The sequence below is a fragment of the Varanus komodoensis genome, unplaced genomic scaffold (assembly GCF_004798865.1).
Source record: "Varanus komodoensis strain SLA01 unplaced genomic scaffold, ASM479886v1 scaffold4, whole genome shotgun sequence".
NCBI lineage: Eukaryota > Metazoa > Chordata > Lepidosauria > Squamata > Varanidae > Varanus > Varanus komodoensis.
Window position 1 is genome coordinate 10,610,808 of NW_025335941.1, and position 21,082 is coordinate 10,631,889.

Here is a 21,082-nt window from a genome sequence, read left to right on the forward strand (position 1 = left end):
GCGCTCTACATGGGGCTGCCCTTGAAGACAGTCCGGATACTTCAATTGGTACAAAATAGAGCTGCCAGGCTGCTGACGCGGACTGGGCGTTATGTTCACATGACTACAGTCCTCTGTCAGCTTCACTGGCTCCCCATTGAAGTCCGGGCCCAATTCAAGGTGTTGGTTATTACCTATAAAGCCCTTAATGGCTAGGGTCCTGGTTACCTACGTCCATATGTGCCCTTCTGCCCCTTGAGATCAGCGGGGTAGGCCCTTCTCCAGGAACCCTCCGTGAAGGATATTAGGAGGGTAAGTACCCAGAGGAGGGCTTTCCCTGCAGTGGCGCCCAATCTATGGAATGTGCTCCCCAGAGAGGTCTGCCTGGCGCCATCATTATTTGTTTTTCAGCGCCAGGCCAAGACCTTTTTATTTAAACGTCATTTTAATTGTTAACATTATTTATTGATTTTATATCTTTGGCCAGGACATCTCCAATTATATTGTTTTTATATGGTTAATATGTATTTATTTATTGTGAGCTGCCCCGAGGCTTTGGCGAATGGTGCGGCATAGAAGCTTGCTAAATAAATAAATAATAAAATATTTACAAAATGTGAGGGGTGTACTCACTTCTGTGATATACTGTAGGTTTTAAATAATCAACAGAACAATCCTATGGGCACGAGACAGCATCTAGATGGCCACAGGATTTTTCAGATGTCTAACCTCATAGTTGGGAATCCACCCTAGGGTCCCACCCCCCACTCACAGCCAGCACAGAAAGAACTGCACCAGTCGTTTGAGTAGCAACCTTGGAGAAGGGGTTTTGGAGCAGAGTGGGAAAGAGACAAGCATCACGAAGATACGATGCAGCCTCCTACCCTCCTACTCCAACACGCTGCACTTGGGTGGCTGAGCAATAGTGGTGTTCCATGTTCTTCACAGCTCTCAAAGGATGTCCATAGTCTTCTATAGTTGGGAGGCAGATTACAGTGCAGCCCCGTTGCATAGTGCCCTAGTTAAATGCTACAGTTAAGAACCAGATGGGATGAACAAAGCATTCGAATGATGTCCTCTGATTTCTAAGATTTGCAGATCCTCACACTGATCTGCTCCTTGATCAATGAAGAAAAGGACCAAGGATGAAGAAAACTTGTGAAAATACTGTAAAGTTTGTTTGTTTATTTATTTTTCGATTTATATCCTGCCTTTTTCCTCAAAGGGTTCAAGGCAGCTTACATCATTCTCTTCCTCCATCTTATCCCCACAACAACAACCATGTGAGGTAGGTTGGGCTGAGACTGGCCCAGTCACCCACTTGGTTCCATGGCTGAGCGGGGACTAGAACCCAGATCACCTGAGTCCCAGTCCCATGCTCTTAACCACTACATCACACTGGTTTACATTGCTTTAGATCATTTTCTTAAACCTATCTAAATAAAAACATTCTATGCCTGAAAGCTATTTTACATCTCTTATATGTCTCTTCTTTTACTTAAGTTGAACTGCTAGATAAACTCAGATCTAAATGCTTTAAGATGCTATGTTTATTTTCAGATTTCATATTGCGTGAGGTCTTGTAATGAGCTCTGCTTTGCTCCAACTGTCCAGATTCTCAAGAATCAAGGACAAGTTAGGCTATAAGGTGAAACTAAATAGCTCTACAGAAGATAAACTAGGTTATAAAATTCTGTTTTGATCTAGGAAGCTCAGCTATTAAACCTGTGTTCACTTCATTTAACATTGCTTAAGATACTTCACAGAAAGTGAAACAAGAACAAAAGGTAAGCCAAGAGATTTCAACATGAGAGGAAGTGGAACTCTATAAACAAGTTGGTATCATTCAAGGCATGATACACAGTTGCAGGCAGAGAAAACCATTTCTTTTAACAAGAACTCTGATTTGGCAGTATTTTCATATGACCAATCAGCATTGCAAAATGTGCCAGTACTTTTCATTAGGTTCTGTCAGAGTGAGCAACTTGTGGCCCTCTGGATGTTCCAACTCCAACCTACAACTCCCAAGATCCTCACTACTGGCACTGTTGGGTAGGTCTAATAAAAGTCGTGGCCCTAAAGTCTTTCACCCATCCCTGGGCATAATCTTTCTTTTTTTATGCAAGGAATGGGGGAAGACCAGAAAATGCCCAAACCTTGGCCAAACGTTATGGCCATGAGGTTTGCAGTTTATAAAAATCGAGTTTAAAATGGAAATTTGCAGTCTAAATGAGTTAGGCAGTGATTGGTTCTCACAGACAGCAGATTATACCTAGAAATGCATTTGGGGGTATAGAAGTAATTGCTGGTCTCTATCTGAAAATCTAAAGGTCAACTGTAACCAGACTTCTGCAGTGAGCAAAACACCCAGATTCCTGAACTCATGACTATATCTGACCAAATTTTTAAATCTTTGTATCTTTCCCATCATCTGTTTTTTGTACCATCTAGCATGATGAGTTCTGGAGAACTCAAAAGCTTGCATAGTTTTGTGGAATTTCTACTGGTCTTTGAAAAGGTACTATTATTGGTCTTGGATTTTTTTCTCACACAGCCTGATATTTAGATGTGTCTTTTAGTGTTTTCGGTGAGTTTTTTGCTTGTTAATGCAGCACAGACCTTACTGGCTACTTTTTCTTCATTAAAACTTTCCTTCATATTTCTAAACACAAGCATAGGAAACATCTGAGTTTGGGAAACATTCAAGTTTTCTTAACATTAAGAAAATAGAATTGGAATAGTATTAAACCAACCAAAAATATATTACCAAAATATATGAAGAATTATGACATGTTTTAACTAGAGCGCAAATATCTGGACATGTATTGACTGCTAATAGCTTTCCCCCATGCAAAATTGGTTCTGTTGTATCTGGATACCAAATATTCCTAAAATGTAAGCTTTTATTGATGTGCTCAATCAAACTTAAAGTCCCTATCAGTTGACAGCTTATCTCCCCCGTGTCTTTCAGATTTAATACATGAATGAGTATGCCAAGTCCACTGCTTACATTCTCAATCTTTTTCTAGCAGTTCAACCTTTGAGTACTGAGCATTAGAATCTGTTTTCACTGCCAGTGCTAAGCCTGTACAGTAATAAAAGAAGTGTTTCCCAACAGGTGCATACACAATTCCTTAAATTCATGCTAGGACATTAGAAGCAGGTTTTCACAATCGATATTACAATCTCCCATATATATTAACTATCACACTAGTCTGCATTCCAAGTCTATCACAATAAAATGTGATAAACCTCAATTTTAAAGAGTCTTCAAAATTCAGCAGAGAGTAGTGGGTTTCTAGAAGTGCACCTTTACCAAAAACCATAGTGAAAACACAGTATTCAATCATAAATGCCTTGTCCATTAATATTCAGTTCCAGAATAATGTAGATAGGTATTCTGCACTATTTTATAAACTATCCAAATAATGCTAAGCCATACAAGTATGCTATTGATAATATAGAGTAGCAGACACTGGGAGAATATCAAATAGGACATCATATTAGAACTAATTTGATAAACACTGAACAGCTGCAATCATTATGAGATTTCTCAGAGTTCATACCCATCACTGGCAAGATGGTTCATTAAAATGACCAATTTCCAACAACCTAATTTGCAGCACTTATAAAATTATAACACAGATATTGCTTCATTGTCAGAATTAGTTTATTTGAGTTTCCCCACATATGATTCAGTGCCTTGGAGATAGTTTCCCAGATGAGGGTTGAGGCAACCTCAATTTTGAGAGCAAAACATCATAATCCACGAAGGTGTATGGTGTATACTCATGATGCTGCAAGTTCTTGTAGGTAGCAATGTCAAATGTTTCTTGAGCAGTTTCAGTTGATGGCTTGGCCTCTATGAGAGAGAAAAATATGTTCATGAACCCAAAGATAAAAGAACCCAGAGATAAAAGAAGCTATTATTGCTCGCTGACTCAGATTTTTTATGTGTGGAGCTTTATTACTCAGTTTGCCACTTGTGATGTTTGCTAAAAGCAGAACAAGAAATTAAAAGTTCACAGCAATATGAAAGAAGTGAACATGTATTTGAACATGTAGAACTGCATTCACTTTAATAAAAAGTCCACTCCAAAATGTAACTGATTGCAAGTTGATTTGTTTCTTTGAATACTGTCAGGAACACTTATGCCAGGATTGAAAAAGAAGCATGTGCACATGAACTACCCATATGTAACTAAGCCTGCAAGTGGAGCTTTGCTGTTTGTTTGTCACAGTAGTTTCCCTGCCAAAAGTATGATGCTTTTTAAAACTCCATGGCCTGGTTCACTCATAACACTTAACCTACAGTTCATTATTTACATGGTTTCCCGTCCTACACAGGGTTTGTCTAACAGTTAAATGAATAGCCTGTGGTTTATTTTCTTATGTCGCTGTTTCATTTCTCCTTTACCTGCTCCCTTCCTTTATCCCAGCCGCCTTTGTAGCACTGCAGTACTGCCATGTGAAGCAACTTCTATACTATGGAGTCTATAGCATGGTAAAATAACCCATGAAGAAGCTCATAATTCTGGGTTCCCATGTAATGATAACCCATAGTTAAAAAACAAACAAAACCGAGTTTACAATATGGGTTCTCTTTGTAGGTAACAATCCCTGGAATTGCCTAATCAGGCTATGGGTGCACATCTCTTAGTTACATCCCAGCTAGACTACCATAATATGTTCTACATGAGCCTGCCTTTGAAAACTGGCGAGAAACATCAGCTGGACCAGAACTTTGCAGGAAAACTGTTGACTGGAACTAGTTACAGGAGCTTCATTGACTGCAGGCTGTTTCTCAGTAGGATTCAAAGTGCTGGTTATAACTTATAAAGTCCAGTGTGTCTTGGGACCAGGCTACACCAAATCCAGCCTCTCCCATGAGCACACACAGTTCTTTACTGCTTCCTGGAGAAGCCCTGCTTTCAAGGCCACTTTATTCATAGATATGTTTGGTGATCTGAAAGAGGGTCTTCTTGGTAGCTGACTCCAGGCTGCGGAGCTCTTTACAAACCAATGCTAGGTCTGCTCCCTCCCTCCTATCAACAAGCAAAGTCCACTTTATTCAAGAAGACTTTTTGGCCTGTACGTGGGATCTGCTGGGTTGGATGTTATTTTTATTTTTAATTTGTAACTTATATTTTGCTGTATTTTTAAAATATGTTTTTGTATTAATCTATTTGAATTAGGCCCTGGGTACCATTCTTTTGCTAGAAGGGGGGGGGTAGAAGTCACATAAATACAATCAAACAAATGAATAGTTAACTCAGTTCTGGCTTCTCATATAACAACAACCCTCAATTCAACAAACTGCAGCTAACCCATGGTTTGTTATTATGGCTTTTTTGTAAACCACCTCGATGGCTTTTTTTGTCTGGAAGCTGGAAGGGCTATAGTTCAAAAGAAATAAAGAAATAGAGAGAGACAGACAGGATAGCTTTGACTAGCACACAGATTCTCTCTCTCTCTCTCTCTCTCTCTCTCTCTCTCTCTGTGTGTGTGTGTGTGTGTGTGTGTGTGTGTGTGTGTGTGTGTATTCTGCTGATAGATCCAAGAGCAATAGCTGCATTTTTAAAGGTTTTAAGTGTGCTCCAGAGCCTTCTTTCAATGGAGAATATTCAAATAAGGGAGCTGTTTGTAGGTTTTCCCCAGAGGAAAATCTAGCTCCTTACTTCCTCACTAAGTTCACAAAAGCCACAAGATCCTTCAATAGAATGAATGCAGTATGAATGCTGGGGCTGCAATAAAATACTGAATGATAAAGGTAAAATACATAATATTTCCATGAAAGCATCTCAGCTCTGAGAAGCTAGAAATTGCTGACATTTTCTACTAGTTTGCATGGTTTTGGGTTTCAAAATTTTATTTCTGCCAAATCATTATCCATGAAAGGGTTTATGCTTTACAAAATAAAATAAAAATAATGAACATTTAAATAAACTGGGAAGCAGAATATTTTAGCCCAAGAGCCAAATTCCATTTTGGAGATAACTGGAGCCCAAATTTCATCAGTATGCAGGGCTGAAGGCAAAAGGGGTGAGGCCAGAACATCACCATATTTTAGTTTAAAGCTGTTACTGTCAGTTACAAAGTATTAGGACAGGCATTCAACCTTGTAGAATGGAGAAATAACTGTACAAAAGCTGCGAAACCACCAAAGAAAGGTGACTGTGGGAAAGAAGTAAGGGCAGGGAAGGGAACAAAACCATCTGAGGAACCCCAGAGGGCCTGACTGGGACCCTAGGAGGGCTGCATTTGGCTCCTAGGCCTAAGATTCAGAGATTCATAAAATTTCTATTTTATGCCTTGATAATCTGCAAAGCACAGAACATGGAGAAGAATGGAGAATGCAGTGTAGAGCCAAAAGGAAACACAGTATTAGAAGACCAACACATTTTGAACAGAATGCAACACTTTTTAACCTCTTTGATTTCAGTGAGAAAATGGGCGAAGTGCTTAAGCTTCTCCCAGTGAAATCAATGGAGCTTAAAAAGGTTTATACTGGTTGAACTCTGTCCTACATGAACAGATCTAACTTTCAGTTATGCAGGTGAAAGTATCACATAAGGTCTCTAACCTCCACAGTATTATACCTTAACAGATATATATTATTAAGTACAGTTTGCTTTAACAGTACAGTTCATTGCCTTCCACTAATAAACTTAATTACTTATTCCATTTTTTCCAGGGCAAAAATGGAAGGCAGTCACAATGTTTTCAGTCTAATATTTCAAGTATGCTTTTTCCAAACATTGGTGCCCTCTGCTGGATGCACAGCAGCTCAAATATCTGGAAAATCCAGGTTTTGACAGTACTTCAACCTTCATGTTGTATTTCAAGCTTCTAGTTTCTTCCAGCAATTTCCCTTGTTTCTAAACAAATAGCAGTTCATCTAGCTACTGGTGTTATTATTTTTCTGCCTTATGAATCTATGTATTTTGGGGGTAAGATTGCTCTGTAGCAAGTATCCTTTTTTTTGGAAAGTGAATGTGCTACAGCAGCGGTGAGCAGAAAGTAGATTTAAACAAATGTAGTAGTAGATTTCTAGTGATTTGTAGTAGATCTTGTAGTAGACAAGTATCTTGGAATTCCAGTTATTTAGCAATAGGGGCAACAAGATGACTGCCCCCTCCTCCCATTCCTAAATGATAGTGCTGAACTGGAGAAAGGCTTACACAGCCAACAGTGGATGTGTGTTGCAGGCTTGTGAGCTCAGCTCTGGGACTTAAAAGAAGTTCATGTACTCAAATTTTAATATTTGAAGTACGTGTCTTTAGTACTAGGCAGAGCAAGTGGAACTTGGGGCTCTAGTAAAAAAACAGAATAGACCCTGGAAACATGAAATTTACCCACACCTGTACTACAAAGCAAAAAGAATATGATAGCAACATGGCTGATTTCTGGAGAGTGCACAGTGCATTTGGAGGCCAAAAGAGACTCTTAATAGTCTAGAAATGTCCTAAGATCACAGGAGAGAGGGAGTTCAAGTAACAAAGATATGTAAGGTAGCTAAGGAAGAACAGTAAGGGAAAGCATATGCTGTGAAGGCTTGTCATCCTTAAAGCTGGGATGTGAAGCAGTATCTTGGCCAACCAGGGGACACAGCTTCCCCATCACCACTCTGGTGTCAAACTAGACTTTATTCTTCATAATCCTCATCTGCTCAATGGAGCTAATTTCTATAACTATCAGAGCACTGCCAGAAGAAAAAGACAGAATAGAGAAAGTACTGAATGAACAGCCAGTTCGGGCAGAAAAGCAGCTGGTAAGCCTGAGGGCAAATGTTGGGCAGGAAGAGCAAAAGAATGCAAAACAGGCCGCTCAATAGCTCCATTGTGTTTCTAGCAAATTGGGACAACATTCTAATTTTAATAAGGTAGCCCATTTCCCCTTGGCTCATTCCAGTCCGGCCCCACCCTCTCCCCATTTACCTTTTACTATACCAAAACATAAGAGCACCATATATATGAATATATAGTAGGCTAAGAAAGAGTCTTCCATCCCTATTAACAGTTTAAACAGTAAGCAGGAGAATCAAAGAAAAGAAGTGCAAACAACCCATAAATGTAAAGATCTGTAAAGAACACCCAAAAGTATAAGATGCCAACCTACAGGCATCAGGAAAAGTGGAAAGGATTCCAAAGTGCTCTCACATAATGAGCTGTTAGAATACAAGACGCTTGCCCATGTAAAGCCCTTAGCACCCATAGGACCAATGCAGATCAAACAAGATAAAGCAATACCCAGTATAGTGCTTTGTTGTTCAGTCTGAATTCCTGTATCCAGCGTGCTCTCATCCTTTACTGTAGCTTCTACCATTGGCACTTCACTATTCAAATCCTCTTTCTGAACAGCAGCAGTTCTTCCTTGCACTTCAGTCTTTTTTAACTCCTTTGGCACATTCTCTTCCTGTCTCAATGTCAGGTTTTGTGCAACACTTTGCTGAAGCACTGGCTGAGTTTTAGATGATATACTTGAAGATGCTTCAGGGAGAGAGACATCCAGTTGCTTAGATGAAACTTCTCTTGGCCTTTGACTCTCTGCAATTTTTACTCCCAAGTCTGTGCTCTTTAAGTGACTCTCTTTAGGTCTTTGTTCTGCACCATGTTTTGCCAAATCTGTTCTTGCCCACTTGTCATCAGCTGTTGCCTGATACAATTGCTTTTGTTTGATCGGGGTCTTTGTGGAAGGGAAATTTTGGAGGGTTTTGTCCTTGACTTGCTCTTGAGGAAAGTGTTTTTCCAGTGTTCCCTTTCCCTTCATTCTGTCCTCAGAAGAGATAGGATCTTTCCTGGGAAATACTTTGGCTTTTATGGTATGCTTGAAGGAGTTGTCTTCCTCCTCAGAATCTGAACTTGAATCTGATCCAGAGCTCAATGAAGAGGATGACTCTTCATCTGTCGATTTCTTACGCAAGCCTTCAGCTGAGGAGAAAGCAGGTTCTGCCCCAGGAGAAGGAAACTTTGCTCTCTGAGGAAATGCTACCAGAGTTTTCCTTGCAAAGAATTTCCTCAGATCTTCATCTGCTAATTGTACAGCTGAATCAGGTTTACTGTTACTTATGATCTCACCTTTATCTGTGAATTGTGGGAAAGAATTAGGAGACAGCTTTTAAAGGAAATTCAACTGCTGTTTGGTGGCTAATGGCTTGGTATATACTCCTCTAGCACCAGTTACATCTAGGAAATGACAGAAGGGGTGAGGGTGCAGGCTGGCATTTTCAAATACACCCTTGCTTTTATAGAATTCTTGTTGAAATTTATGAAAGAATCTAGTATAAATACCAAAAGTTTAGTTTCCCCAGCTTCACAATACCAGCTGCTGCATTTCATATAAATGCTCCCTAAAAGTTTTTAAAAGCCAATATTCTTCATACACAATGGTTCCTAACAAGAACACAAATTGTCTGTCTGTGGTATCACGCTGCCTGTGAACCTTTTATTATCAGAAATACCCTGATCCAAACACTGTTGAGACAAAAATACTTTTGTAGCTTTTCAAGGACATCACAAATCGTATATTTAGTCATGCAGTATCTAAGTACCTCACCTACATTCAATATACTTTGAAACTGATTCAAACAAAGCACTTTCGATCTACCACAAAGTTCAATTATAATCTGTTGAAAGTGCAATCTCCGTATGGAATCACTTGCTTTTTCAAATGATACAAAGAGATATTTGTTAAGTAAAATACGTTGTCTTTTAATAACTGCCCTATTGATATTTGTCTGCCTACCACCTCTACCTTGGTCTTTAAATTCAAGGTTTTCGTAGGTCTCTTTTACATACATAAGCTAAATTCATCCTTTCCTACACATACACACATGAAAAGGGACTCTAACTAGTCCAGCAATCATTTGCAGCATGATTCATCTCAACATCTCTGAGCTTTCTGAAGCAGGGCATGAAAGTAGTATCCTTCCACTGTTATTTGCCTACAGCATTAGCTATTCAGAGGTATTATCTTTAAACATGGTCATCAACAGATGTACTCACTATATATTTATCTAGCTGTTTTTAAAAATACCCTGTAAGCTAGTGGCTGTTAAATCATCTTGTGGCACTGAATTCTGTAAGATGCAGGCATCTTTCCTGAAGCAGAAAAATGTAGTTCCTCTAAGCTGTACTATTCAATATGAAACTTTGATAGCCACAAGAAAAGTGCTGCATTTATACAAAGAGGCAACATTAGTAGGACCAGGGCTGCCCCCAAGATACTCTGTAGGCTCTGAAGTCTCGGGAATGCACATAATATTACTTGGATTTTGGGGAAACACATACTGCTTCACTGTTTTACTAAAAACACAAGAAGGCCTTGAAACTATGGATTACTTGCACAGTTGAGCCATCCCAGCAAAGGAATGAAGGCTTTTATTTAAAGAATTTCCCCTATAGCAAAGTTGTGGGAAATTCAACATTGCTAAATTTTGTAATGCACACGTTTTGCTGCAGAGCTTCTCACTACCTTCTAACTGTTTTACCATTTCAGGGAATCCTTAGGACATGTTATTTTGTCCCTAGGTGTAGGATCTCAGCAATGAAGTGGAACAAAAGTCACAGATGAAAGTCTTGAAAATGTAGAAATGAGGCTTTCCATGTATCTTATAACCTTTAATCATTTTTAATGAAACTGTCAGAAGTGCTGTAGCTTCTTTAGGCAAAACACTTAAAAAAGAATACTCTCTTGCACAGACCAAGAAAACACTGGGAACTGGAACTAAACTGAATTGAGACATCCAACAGATTGCTGCTCAAACTCACTCAGGCTCTCCCACACCACCACCAGTTGGACTGGCTCTAGCTCCAAAATGGTTCTAGCTCAGCTTTCTTTATGACAAGCTCATTTTCTATATGTTTTTTCCCTCTGTATGTAAGAATATTTAACCATGTGAATCCCTAGCTAATGGTGATCCAGTCCAGATAAAGACAGACTAGCTTATCTGCTGGTTGAACTGGACTATAACTTATTTGGAAAAAAATGTGAGAATCAGAAAGTGCGCATTACAGAGCTGTCTGTTGCTCTGAATGCAGACAACCTTGTGATGTTACTATTTGTGTTTCTGTCGTGCCTGTTAGCCCATACCAGTTCATATCTTTTGAACAACAATTCTATTACTTTAGCTCTAAGCTGAAATGCTGCTTGAGTCATCTTCGGTTTGTTTCAAACACTGTCTTCTCTAGCCTTTGTTTCATCTTCTGCACAATGTTCTGTGTGAATGAACTTCCTTGACTTGTTCTCAAGTACCTAAGTCTAATTTCTCAGGGCAGTCCATACTCCATAACTTCAGGTTATGAAAGCTGTGATCATAACACAGGAAATTAGAAGATGTGTGTTTCAGACTTGAGAAAATTCGTTGATTCCTGAGATGTTCTTGTACCTAGTGCACTTAACAAAAGCTATAACCAAAAGTGCTTAAAGACATTAAGCAAACAAGTCAGCACAGATCTAAGCCAGAGTTGTGCACATGCTGTGAAGTTCAGACAGCTAAAGAGGGATGAGATCACCAATGTGCAGCATTGGCAATGACCTTCAATAAAAACTGGAAAACAGGAGGGAAGTATTTAAACGCATGGTAGTTTTCAGTTTGCTAATCAGTTGAATAACTTGAGAAAGTTAATTAAGCACTGAAGGAAAGCTATCATAAAAGTCAATTGTCACAACATTTAAGGATGCAAAGCACAAGAAAGATATGAAGAACAGAGATACCAGAATGAAATGATCTGGAATTAGGTGTAAGGAGTGTAGTGATGAAGTTTAGAGTTGTTAAAACAAAAAGGGATTAAGAAAAGTTCCAAAAACTTCTCTCCAAACTGGCAGAATAGGCATGAATATGGCAAATGTTGTTCAATATATACAAATGTAAAGAAATGCACATTAGGGCAAAAAAGCCCAGCTTCAAGAATAAGCTGGAGGGGTATGTGCTTGATGACAATGTCAACCCAATGAGCAGCTGCTGTGGAAAAAGCAAACTCGATGTTAGGTATAATTAGGAAAAGAGCTGAGAATAAAAATGCCAATATCATATTACCCATATACAAACCTATGGTGTGACCACAGTTAAAATATTGTGTGCAGTTCTGGCCACCACAGCTTTTTAAAAAAGGATATAGTAGAGTTGGGAAAAGGGCAGAGAAGGGCAACTAAGATGATCAAGGGACTAGAGCAACTCTTGCAGGAAGAAAGGCAGCAATAGCTAGAATTGTTTCGGTTAGAGAAAATGTGACTAAGCAGAGACATGATAAGGGTGCAAAGAATTATGCATGGTATGGAGAAAGTGGACAAGGAGACATTGGAGTTAACTTCTGCAAGATGAAGTGATGACCAACCATTTGGATGGTTTTAAAAGGAAACTGAACAAATTCATGGAGGAAAAAACTGTAATTGGCTACTTGTCATGCTGGTTAAATGCTACCTCCAGATTACAGGCAGTATCCCTATGACTGCCAGTCAATGGGGAATGTGGGCAGAAGGGTGCTGTTGCACTCATATCATACTTGCAAGAATCTGTGAGCAGCTTGTGAGCTATGAACAAAATTCTAGCCCAAGTGGATGCTTGGTCCAACCCCGCATGAATCTTATGACTTCCAAAGAAAAGGTTAGCAAAATAGCAGAGCCTCTTTTGAAATCAGTAAAACAAAATCTAAGCATCCCATTTCTATTTCTCATTATCAGTGTTCAAAGAACGTGTGCTCATAAATGTAAAGAGCAAATGGGTGCACCTTTTTCATTCCTACACTAATCTAAAATCATTGGGTTACTCTTTCACAGAATATTGAGAATTAGGAGGAGGTCAGGATCTAATAATTATAATGCTTTTTCAGTCTCTCAGGGCCTCATTTATATAGGCTAGTCAAAGGCTCTGTAAAAATAAGATGACAGAAGCTATAATTGTTATTTTAGAGGATAAGTAGGCAAGATTGGAGCACAACAGCAGCACAACAACATGTTATGTAAAAGACATGTGAAAACTCTAACAGGTTTAGGTTACACAATTAGAGCATGCTAAAAAGATGCATTTTGAGGTCATTATTGTGTTTTTCAAACTCTGAAAATTAAGGCTTTTTGTGTTAAGACACTCTACATATCATTACCACATCAAGTCTCAAGACAAATTCTCAAAGTCTGCAGGGACTACCACATTCTGCATGAGAATTCATGTCCCATGAAAAGCAGATAATTTAAACATTCAAATACTGGAAATCTCCTTCTGAAGTGTTTAGGTCTGGTCATGTTGAAATTTCTTAAAACAATGTTATGAAGTTTGGATGCTTAGGATGGAAAAGCCTTGAGCTCTTATTACATGAATTTCTTTATTTATTATTAAGCCCTATTTATTAAGGAAACAGAGTATTTAGCAACTAAAAAAGTGAAATCACACTGATACCTCCCTGAATGTCAAAATAGGAAGATTTTGCTGGACTATAGTCATCCAAATTTAAGATACACAGAAATTTCCAATAGCAGCTGCAAATTACTCATCAGGAAATCCAGGGGTTCATGAAAAATCTAAGGAAATTTTGAACAAATACATATATTCTGCATCCCTATATTTATTCAAGGGGCATTAGGTCACATTAGATTTCACATCTTACAGTTTCTTTTTCTACTCAAGTACTCTACTGTAACTTATTTGTATCACATAAATTATCATACATTATTCTTTGTACATGACTCTTGTACCTTCTGAGAAAAATATCATGCTAAAGTGCTCAAGACTCTTCTATCACACCCGTATATTTGTTGAAGATAGTAACAATTATTAATTTTTTCTTGATATAACTTAAGATACAAGAGAGGTAAGTTCTGCAAAAAAGCACCCCATAAGCATTTCAGCATAACACTGATTAGGTAAGACATTTAAATATTAGGTTAGTTGGTTTCATTGTGCAAACCTTACCTTTCAATATCTTTTGATTCATTTATAGTTAAACAAATTCTAAAGGTTTATGAGAACAGAGGACATCCAGCCTCTGTCTATGAGACTGGAATTCTAGAACTCATGATGTTCATATAACATAGCATAAAACAATGGTTTGATAGCTGTTTAATAGAAGAAATGTAAATATCTGAAATGTGAATGTTTGGAGGAAATAAAACTAACATTCAATAGAAGAATAGATCTCTCCATTCCAAAACTGACTGGAAAAAATGGGGGGACAGGTTTTTAAAATCTATTTTCCTCCCCATTCCCCATCTATATATTTTTCTGGCTTTTTTCCAGACCTTCATATTTCTAGTAATTAGTGCTATTGCTTTTGATCTCAGAAAATGCGAATGGAACAATGTGACTTCAGCCACACAATTACCATACTACCAACAGACCTCTCGGGATAGAAGGCAGACTTCACTGCAGAAAGGTGTGTGTCATTTCCCATCTTTGCTCCAGATGAACAGCCTGTAGCACACAATTCTTTAAAAGGAATTTTAGAAGTTGTCCAGAAAAGCACTAGAATATTATGTCAGCATAACTGCAACAATTTTACAGCTTTGAATCTTGGCTGTCTACAGACCATTAAAACAAGCAAATGTTCTAGACTGCTATAAAATAAGGTTTATGAAAAGCATCTATTCATTTATAACATGCAGAAATTAACAAGAAATGATCTTACTTTGTTTGGAGCCTTTTTTAGTGTTCCCTGGTTTGGTGCCAAGAGAAACAGAAGGCAGACTTCTAAGTCGCCATGCTTGCAGTGGTAAATTCTAAAATAATTTAAACAAGACATTTGATTAATAATGTACATCTCATGCACATTAGATTTTTTTCATAAAAGTATAAGGCATAACAGATACTAATATGTCCACAAAATTCAGGGTATGTATGTCTGGCAGCAATTATACAGGATTCCTTTCAGAGCATAAGTTAAAGTGTAAGAAGTCCAAAATGTTGTCCTCAAATAAGCATACCTGCATGTGCCAACCACTGCTCAAACAATATGCACATTCATTTAGAAATATTAAAAATACATAGGAAGAAGAGCATCTTATGATCCCTAGAGAGCACCTAGGGGCCTTATGATATTTCAGATTTCCAGGTCTGAAGTCATAAACAGACCTCTGACTTTGGAGATGAAGATCCACACTCCAATCTCCCCTCCACCTTGCAGCTGGTGTGGGAAAAAAACTGTGCTGGTTGCTTTTCTAAGGTTAAAAAATCAGCCTTGGCAGAAGGGGACAAGGAGAAAGGCAGAATGGGGTTACCAGTACAATGTATTATGATAGTGCTCCAGCCTCCTTCTCTCCTCTTCCTAAGCACCTAAGTTAGATGGCCAAATAAGGCCACCCACTCTACTCTGGTTGATCAACAGGATTGTTCCATCACTCCTTGAGAACAAATATACTTACATCGGCAGGCTTGGTACATCCAACTCACTTAAATGGAAAGAAGTGTGACATAAATGAATGGATCTTATTTTCAGATGGCTGTCAAAACACCAGGTTCATGGAAATGCCTCCATTAAAGCTTGAACGAGGCAAGCACTTTGGAAAAAGATGCTCATTTTGCAGATAGCTCAGAATCTCTAAAAGCTGATAAACTGTTATATGCATTTTATTAACCAGGCATATCAGTAGTATCTTCTATAGTCAGAGATGGAAAAATCTCAAAAGCCTGGTCATAAATGTGATGGTTCTGTGTGCTCTGCCAACACAAAACTGGTTGGTAAGTGAATGTGGGAATGTTTTTTCTTTATGTCATGAGAGAGCTATGTATCTATGGTGCACCTGGTCTGTACCATAGTAGAATATTAGATGAATGTGGGATAAAACCCACTGAAGTTACCTTGCCTTTTATTAGCTCTGTAGAACCAATTATTATTTCACCTAAAAGTCACTTAAATTCAAACTACTAAAAAATGTCAAGCATCACAACAATCATATATGAAAAGAATATTCACTATTTATTATTTAAAGTTTTTATATGCAATTAAAACACTAAAGCAATTAAGGGCATGATCTGATGCATCATTAGATAAAAGTGCCTCACAACTTCCAGTAGTCTTCAGGCAGTCATGTGAGTAATGAATGCTGAGAGTTATGGGAGTATTTCTGTCTCACATGTATAGGAATGACAACTGAACTTCTAGAAGAATCAAACCCTGACCATCCATAACTAATAGCACCACCTCTTGCCCAGGAACACATGCATAAAATAGTCATGCCAATACTTGTACAAATATAAGTTAATGCAACATTAAAGACCAGCTTTAAAAATTGTTGGGGAACAATTATAGCAGTTATAGCTGTTACCACCCAGCTAATTAATATCTAAATGCATATTTTGATCACAATGCTCTTGTGATATTCTTGAAATATGGATGGAGGGAAGGAGAGAGAGAGACTATTCAATGGCTCCTCACCTCTGAAATATCTTTCTTAGGGAGGCCTGTCATCATTACATACCAAGCAAACATAAATCACTGATGCTAATATTTTAATTAAAAACAAATTTGATTTTATTGACTATTTGATCTTGGAGGCTTATGAACACTCAGTGTAGAATGGGAAGCCTACAGAATGCAGTGGGGCTGACTTTCTAAAAAGCACATTCACCTGTTCTGTTACACTAGCTTGTATGCTTTGTTATGATATTATATTTTCCTTTTTCATACACTTTACCAGTCAGCCTAGAATCATTTTTACATTACATTTAAATTTATGTTGAAGGTGAGGCATATATATTCCATAAAGAAACAGACAGACATTACACTAAGGTCTAACACTGTACTGCTATTATTGTTACATTATATTTAGTTCCCCCTATTGTCCCCCTGCAAAGAATCAACGACAGCTTATGATGTTTGCCCTTTTCCATTTTACCTTCACATTGTTGAGGTACGTTAGGTTGAGGAGTTAGTGACTGGCTCAAAATCACCCAGTGAGCCTCATGGCAAGTGGAGGCTGGAACCTGGCTCTCTGTCACCCTCACCACTACACCACACTATGGCTATTAGTGGAAGTCATTCAAGCCAATTTCGATGCTTGCATATAAATATAATAAGTTTTTGGAATATGCTGTTTTCTTGCATCTTTATATAGCAGGGCAACTTGGGCTGTAGACCAAAACAACTGGAGCTGCATCCGTCAACTCCTACTGACTATATAGACTAGAACGAGTTGACAAGTACTGTAGCCTGAAATAATTGGAGGGCCACAAGTTCCCAAACCTTACCGCAGTTTTACCACTATAATAGTCCCTCCCTCGCCCCACCCCCTCATCATATGTTAATAAATGTCTATTTTGCCCAGCCTAATATACGCTGCTTGTCTGTGGTTCATCTAGTTCTTATGCAGAAAAGCCGTTCCTAGCTCTGCTACTTGAGATCCTTCCCATGTTATGCCCTGCCACCTTGATTCGGGTCCCACACGCTAGTAATGTACCCCCAGCAGTGGAGACTCGGAGAATAAGGCGAAGGCTGCAGTCCCGTGCAAATTCACCTGCAAGTAGATGCCATTGGATCCCGCGGGCCTTACTTCCGACTTAAAATGCACAGAATTAAGCTACCCCGGGACCCTCAGGTCAAGTCCTGACACAGACACACAGGCCCCACAAGCACATCTCATCACTGGTATAGGCATAAAAAGCCTACGGTGACTTCCACTCTTGGCGGCTGGAGAAAGCCCCCCACCAGAACGACTCCCTCATCCTCAATCTCGGTTACCTTGAGCGCAGACACCCTGCTAGAGCCGATGAGAAGACTGGCCGCCATCTTGGCGCTCCACCAAAAGGCGTCCCCTCAACAACCTTTACCTAAGAGAGAGGGAGGAAAAGGTTCCCACGCGCTTTTCCGGCCTAGGGCGCCCTCTCCTAGGAAAAACCCACGCACTTCGCGCATGTGGGCGTGAGGCGAAGGCAGCGGCACCGCCCCGCTTTCCCCGGAGCAGCGCCTTCCCTCCGGCTGTTCAGCGGCGGTCGTGGCTGATGGGCAGTAGCGTTGCTGAACACTCGTGAGAGTAGCTTACAGAAAGAAAGGGAGCCTTTCTTCTTATGAAATTTTACTTATCTTGCAGAACAAAGACAGCAAAAAGAAAGAAATCCTTAATAATATAACAAGGTCACCGAAGAAAGCACAGATTATAATTCCTAAGGGCGTGACATCTGACAGAGAAAAAGTGCTACTGTTCATAACGTTCCTCAGCCAGCACTGCTGGGTCTTGCGGGGCACTTAAGAGGTGTAGGATTTTAGGTTGCGCCCTTAGTCTATAACAAATATACATGTGGAACATCTACAGCAAAATGGCCTAAGCAGGAGGTCAGTATCTAATGAAAGAATAAAAATGCAATTTATACAGCATATAAAAAAGTACGTGTGCAAGCAGCATTATTTTGTGTGTATCTGTGTACCAGTCAGAACACATAAAGGAAACTTTGTCATTTGATCCTAAGTTTGAACAACAAAGGATGCCTTTGGTGGAAAGGTGAGGCGCTTTGAAATTCCAGCCGTTTTCTGATCACAGGGCCACGAAAGGGAACAGTGGTTTTTCCTTGGCATGTATGATATAAATTTTGTATCAGGCTGCCACTGTGTCATTTCTCATTTATTAAAAATAATGTATAACACTTTCTATCAATTCTGAATTCCCCGAAGAAACACCACTGTTACAATAGTCTCCTTATGATGGCCTTATTCACATGTTCAAGTGAATGCATGCAAGCTTCATGTAAGGGTATACACAGATGCTCAATATTCTCATGTGTTTTTGTTCCAGTTCTTACCATTGAATATTCAGTGCACCACTTTGAAGGGAGATGGGAGGGATGTGTGTGTATGTGTGTACATGCATGTTGGAGGAATGCTTGCTTCTGAGTGAATGAATGGATGGGAGACTATGACTCTGTCAAAGATTATGTGGATGAAAAAAGTATGCATGTGTGTACAGTGTGTTAAGGTGAGTTTATTCAGGTGACAGAGAGTGATGATAGCGGTGAATTGACTGCTAGAGAGAGTAAGCATGCAAACATTTGCCTACTGTGAAATAGGTATTCTACTGCAGCAGAAAAATATGGTTATAAGGAACTACTTCTCTGTGTTAGAGCCCACCTCTGCCTTATACTAGTTTCTGGGACAAGTTACTTTTAACATCACAGGTGTGTTAGTTATGAAATGGTTAAGTATGAACAGCAGAACCCTCTATTGTGATGATGTGGGCCTGGTCCAGTCAGGTATCCTAGGTTTGAGAACACACAGGAAAAGACAAAATCATCTGTGTCAAAGATGATATAAAGTTTATTTAATACAGTGAAGAATATGGATGCAGATTATTAACAAGCTAAAGCTCAGTGGCCTATCAGTACCCTTAATAAACCAGGGGCAACCCATGGGCTCCAAGGCTGCTTGGCCAAGCAACATGTCAATTTCTCCCTGCAGGATAACAACAAAAAATGCCTCTTGCCATAGAAGTTGCACTGTTTCATTTCCACTATCGCAGAGCCTGTCAGGATGCACCCAGGGTCCCTGCCCACTTTCTGGGAGTAAAGCTGTTTTGATACAAAACAATGCAAAAACACACCTTATCTACAGAATCTTTGAGGAAGGCAACTGTAAGGCCATTATGCCTGGTGCCCTTCTTAGTAAGCGCAAGGCTATGAGGACTTGGCATGCTTGCAAAAAATTATTTTGGCTTTTGGACACAGGGAAAGTTCACTACCTGTTGAACCTCAACAGCCTCCTAGCCATTCCTCCAGTTGAACCAGAACAATGCACACCCTTCAGCTACCATTATGTGAATGGGCAAGGTATCCATAGCAGCCATTTTGTTAAGGTACCAGTAACCCATTCTCAAAATTCCAAACATGCCCACAGTCCCATAAAGGTTGGTGAAACCAGCGTAGGGGTTTCAACAGGAACTTTCATGTGCATCATGTCCTGACTTGCTAGATGTTGCTAGCTATTCTTTCCAGAAGAAATGCAATCACTTGAAGTGGGTGGAAGTGGAGGGCACTTCATGAAATGTGGTAACCGCCAATGTGTTATTTGTCTCAGGCACCAGTGAGAAATGGATCAGTATCTTGGATGATGAAATGAAGTGCATGGTGCTGTCTTTAGCCTTGACCATTTTGGGTGTTAAACTTTAGAATCTTCCCTTGGACTTGGAAATAGATTGGTAGCCATATCAAAATTATAATCTCGAGCTCCAATCAGAAGTTTGGGAGCTACATTTCGGACCATGTTTTCTAGACTCTCTTCAAAGGAAGCCCCATGTTTAAGTCCATTAAGGTGCAACCCTATGCATATTTAGACACCAAAAGCCCTTCAATGCTCTGCATTCTTCAGACATCTTATTACAAATAGATGTTTCCATCAGATTTTGTATTTTTGTTAATGAAAGTGCATAAGCGATCACTCTTTTTTGTAATTGTTAGATTCAAGACACTGATTGCCTTAAAGTTTCAAGGTACACATCCATCCAAACAGGGTATTTTTGTCTCTTAAATTTATGAAAACAAAATATCGGCTTAGATCTAACTGCTGGCCTCTCCTAATATATTATTTCCTCGAAGAGTTGATTAGATGCAGAGAAGGAATGTTCAAAGGAAACAGTTTTGCTTGTATATTTTGGCATATTTGGCATCTCAATATTTGGGGCAACCTATAGCAACCCTTTTGATTTGCCATTTAGAGAAGACTATCTGATAGATAATGGGTTAAACCAAAGAAGGAGAAAGTAGTTACTGCTCTTTGGAGACAGAAGAAAGACTATAGTGTGTAGCTCAGAGAAGCCCAAGGCACTTTGAACATTTCACAAATTCTTTCCAAGAAACAAAATGTCACTGAAGATGCTATTACAAAAGCATATTTGGGGATATTAAATAAGACTAGAGATGGTGTGAGTTGAAACTAATTTTGTTCAGCCCTGCACTACAGATAGTTAGAAATAATTATAATTTGAATAACATTTTTTCAGCCTTAACATGGGTAGAATCCGGTGCATGCTTAGCAAGGACTATGTCTTCAAGAAACTCATGACTGTCCTTCAAAAAAAAAAAAATCTCAGAAAAACAACGTAATCACTTGTACAAGACACAAATACGTTTCAGGATCGAGAAGCAGCCTCCCTCTGCCCCAAGGTTTTCTAACTCTAGGACAGAGGAGTGCAT

General features: G+C 39.2%; 1 protein-coding gene across 1 annotated transcript; it reads right to left on the reverse strand.

Moving 5' to 3' along the window:
- Window positions 1-3,631: 3,631 nt before the first annotated feature.
- Window positions 3,632-17,816, reverse strand: NDUFV3 (NADH:ubiquinone oxidoreductase subunit V3). Its single transcript, XM_044441762.1, has 4 exons — window positions 17,646-17,816; window positions 14,598-14,688; window positions 8,229-9,062; window positions 3,632-3,841 (listed from the first exon to the last, which is right to left on the reverse strand). Exons 1-4 carry the CDS (start codon window positions 17,691-17,693, stop codon window positions 3,675-3,677), a joined length of 1,140 nt encoding a protein of 379 aa, XP_044297697.1. The 5' UTR covers window positions 17,694-17,816; the 3' UTR covers window positions 3,632-3,674.
- Window positions 17,817-21,082: the final 3,266 nt, after the last annotated feature.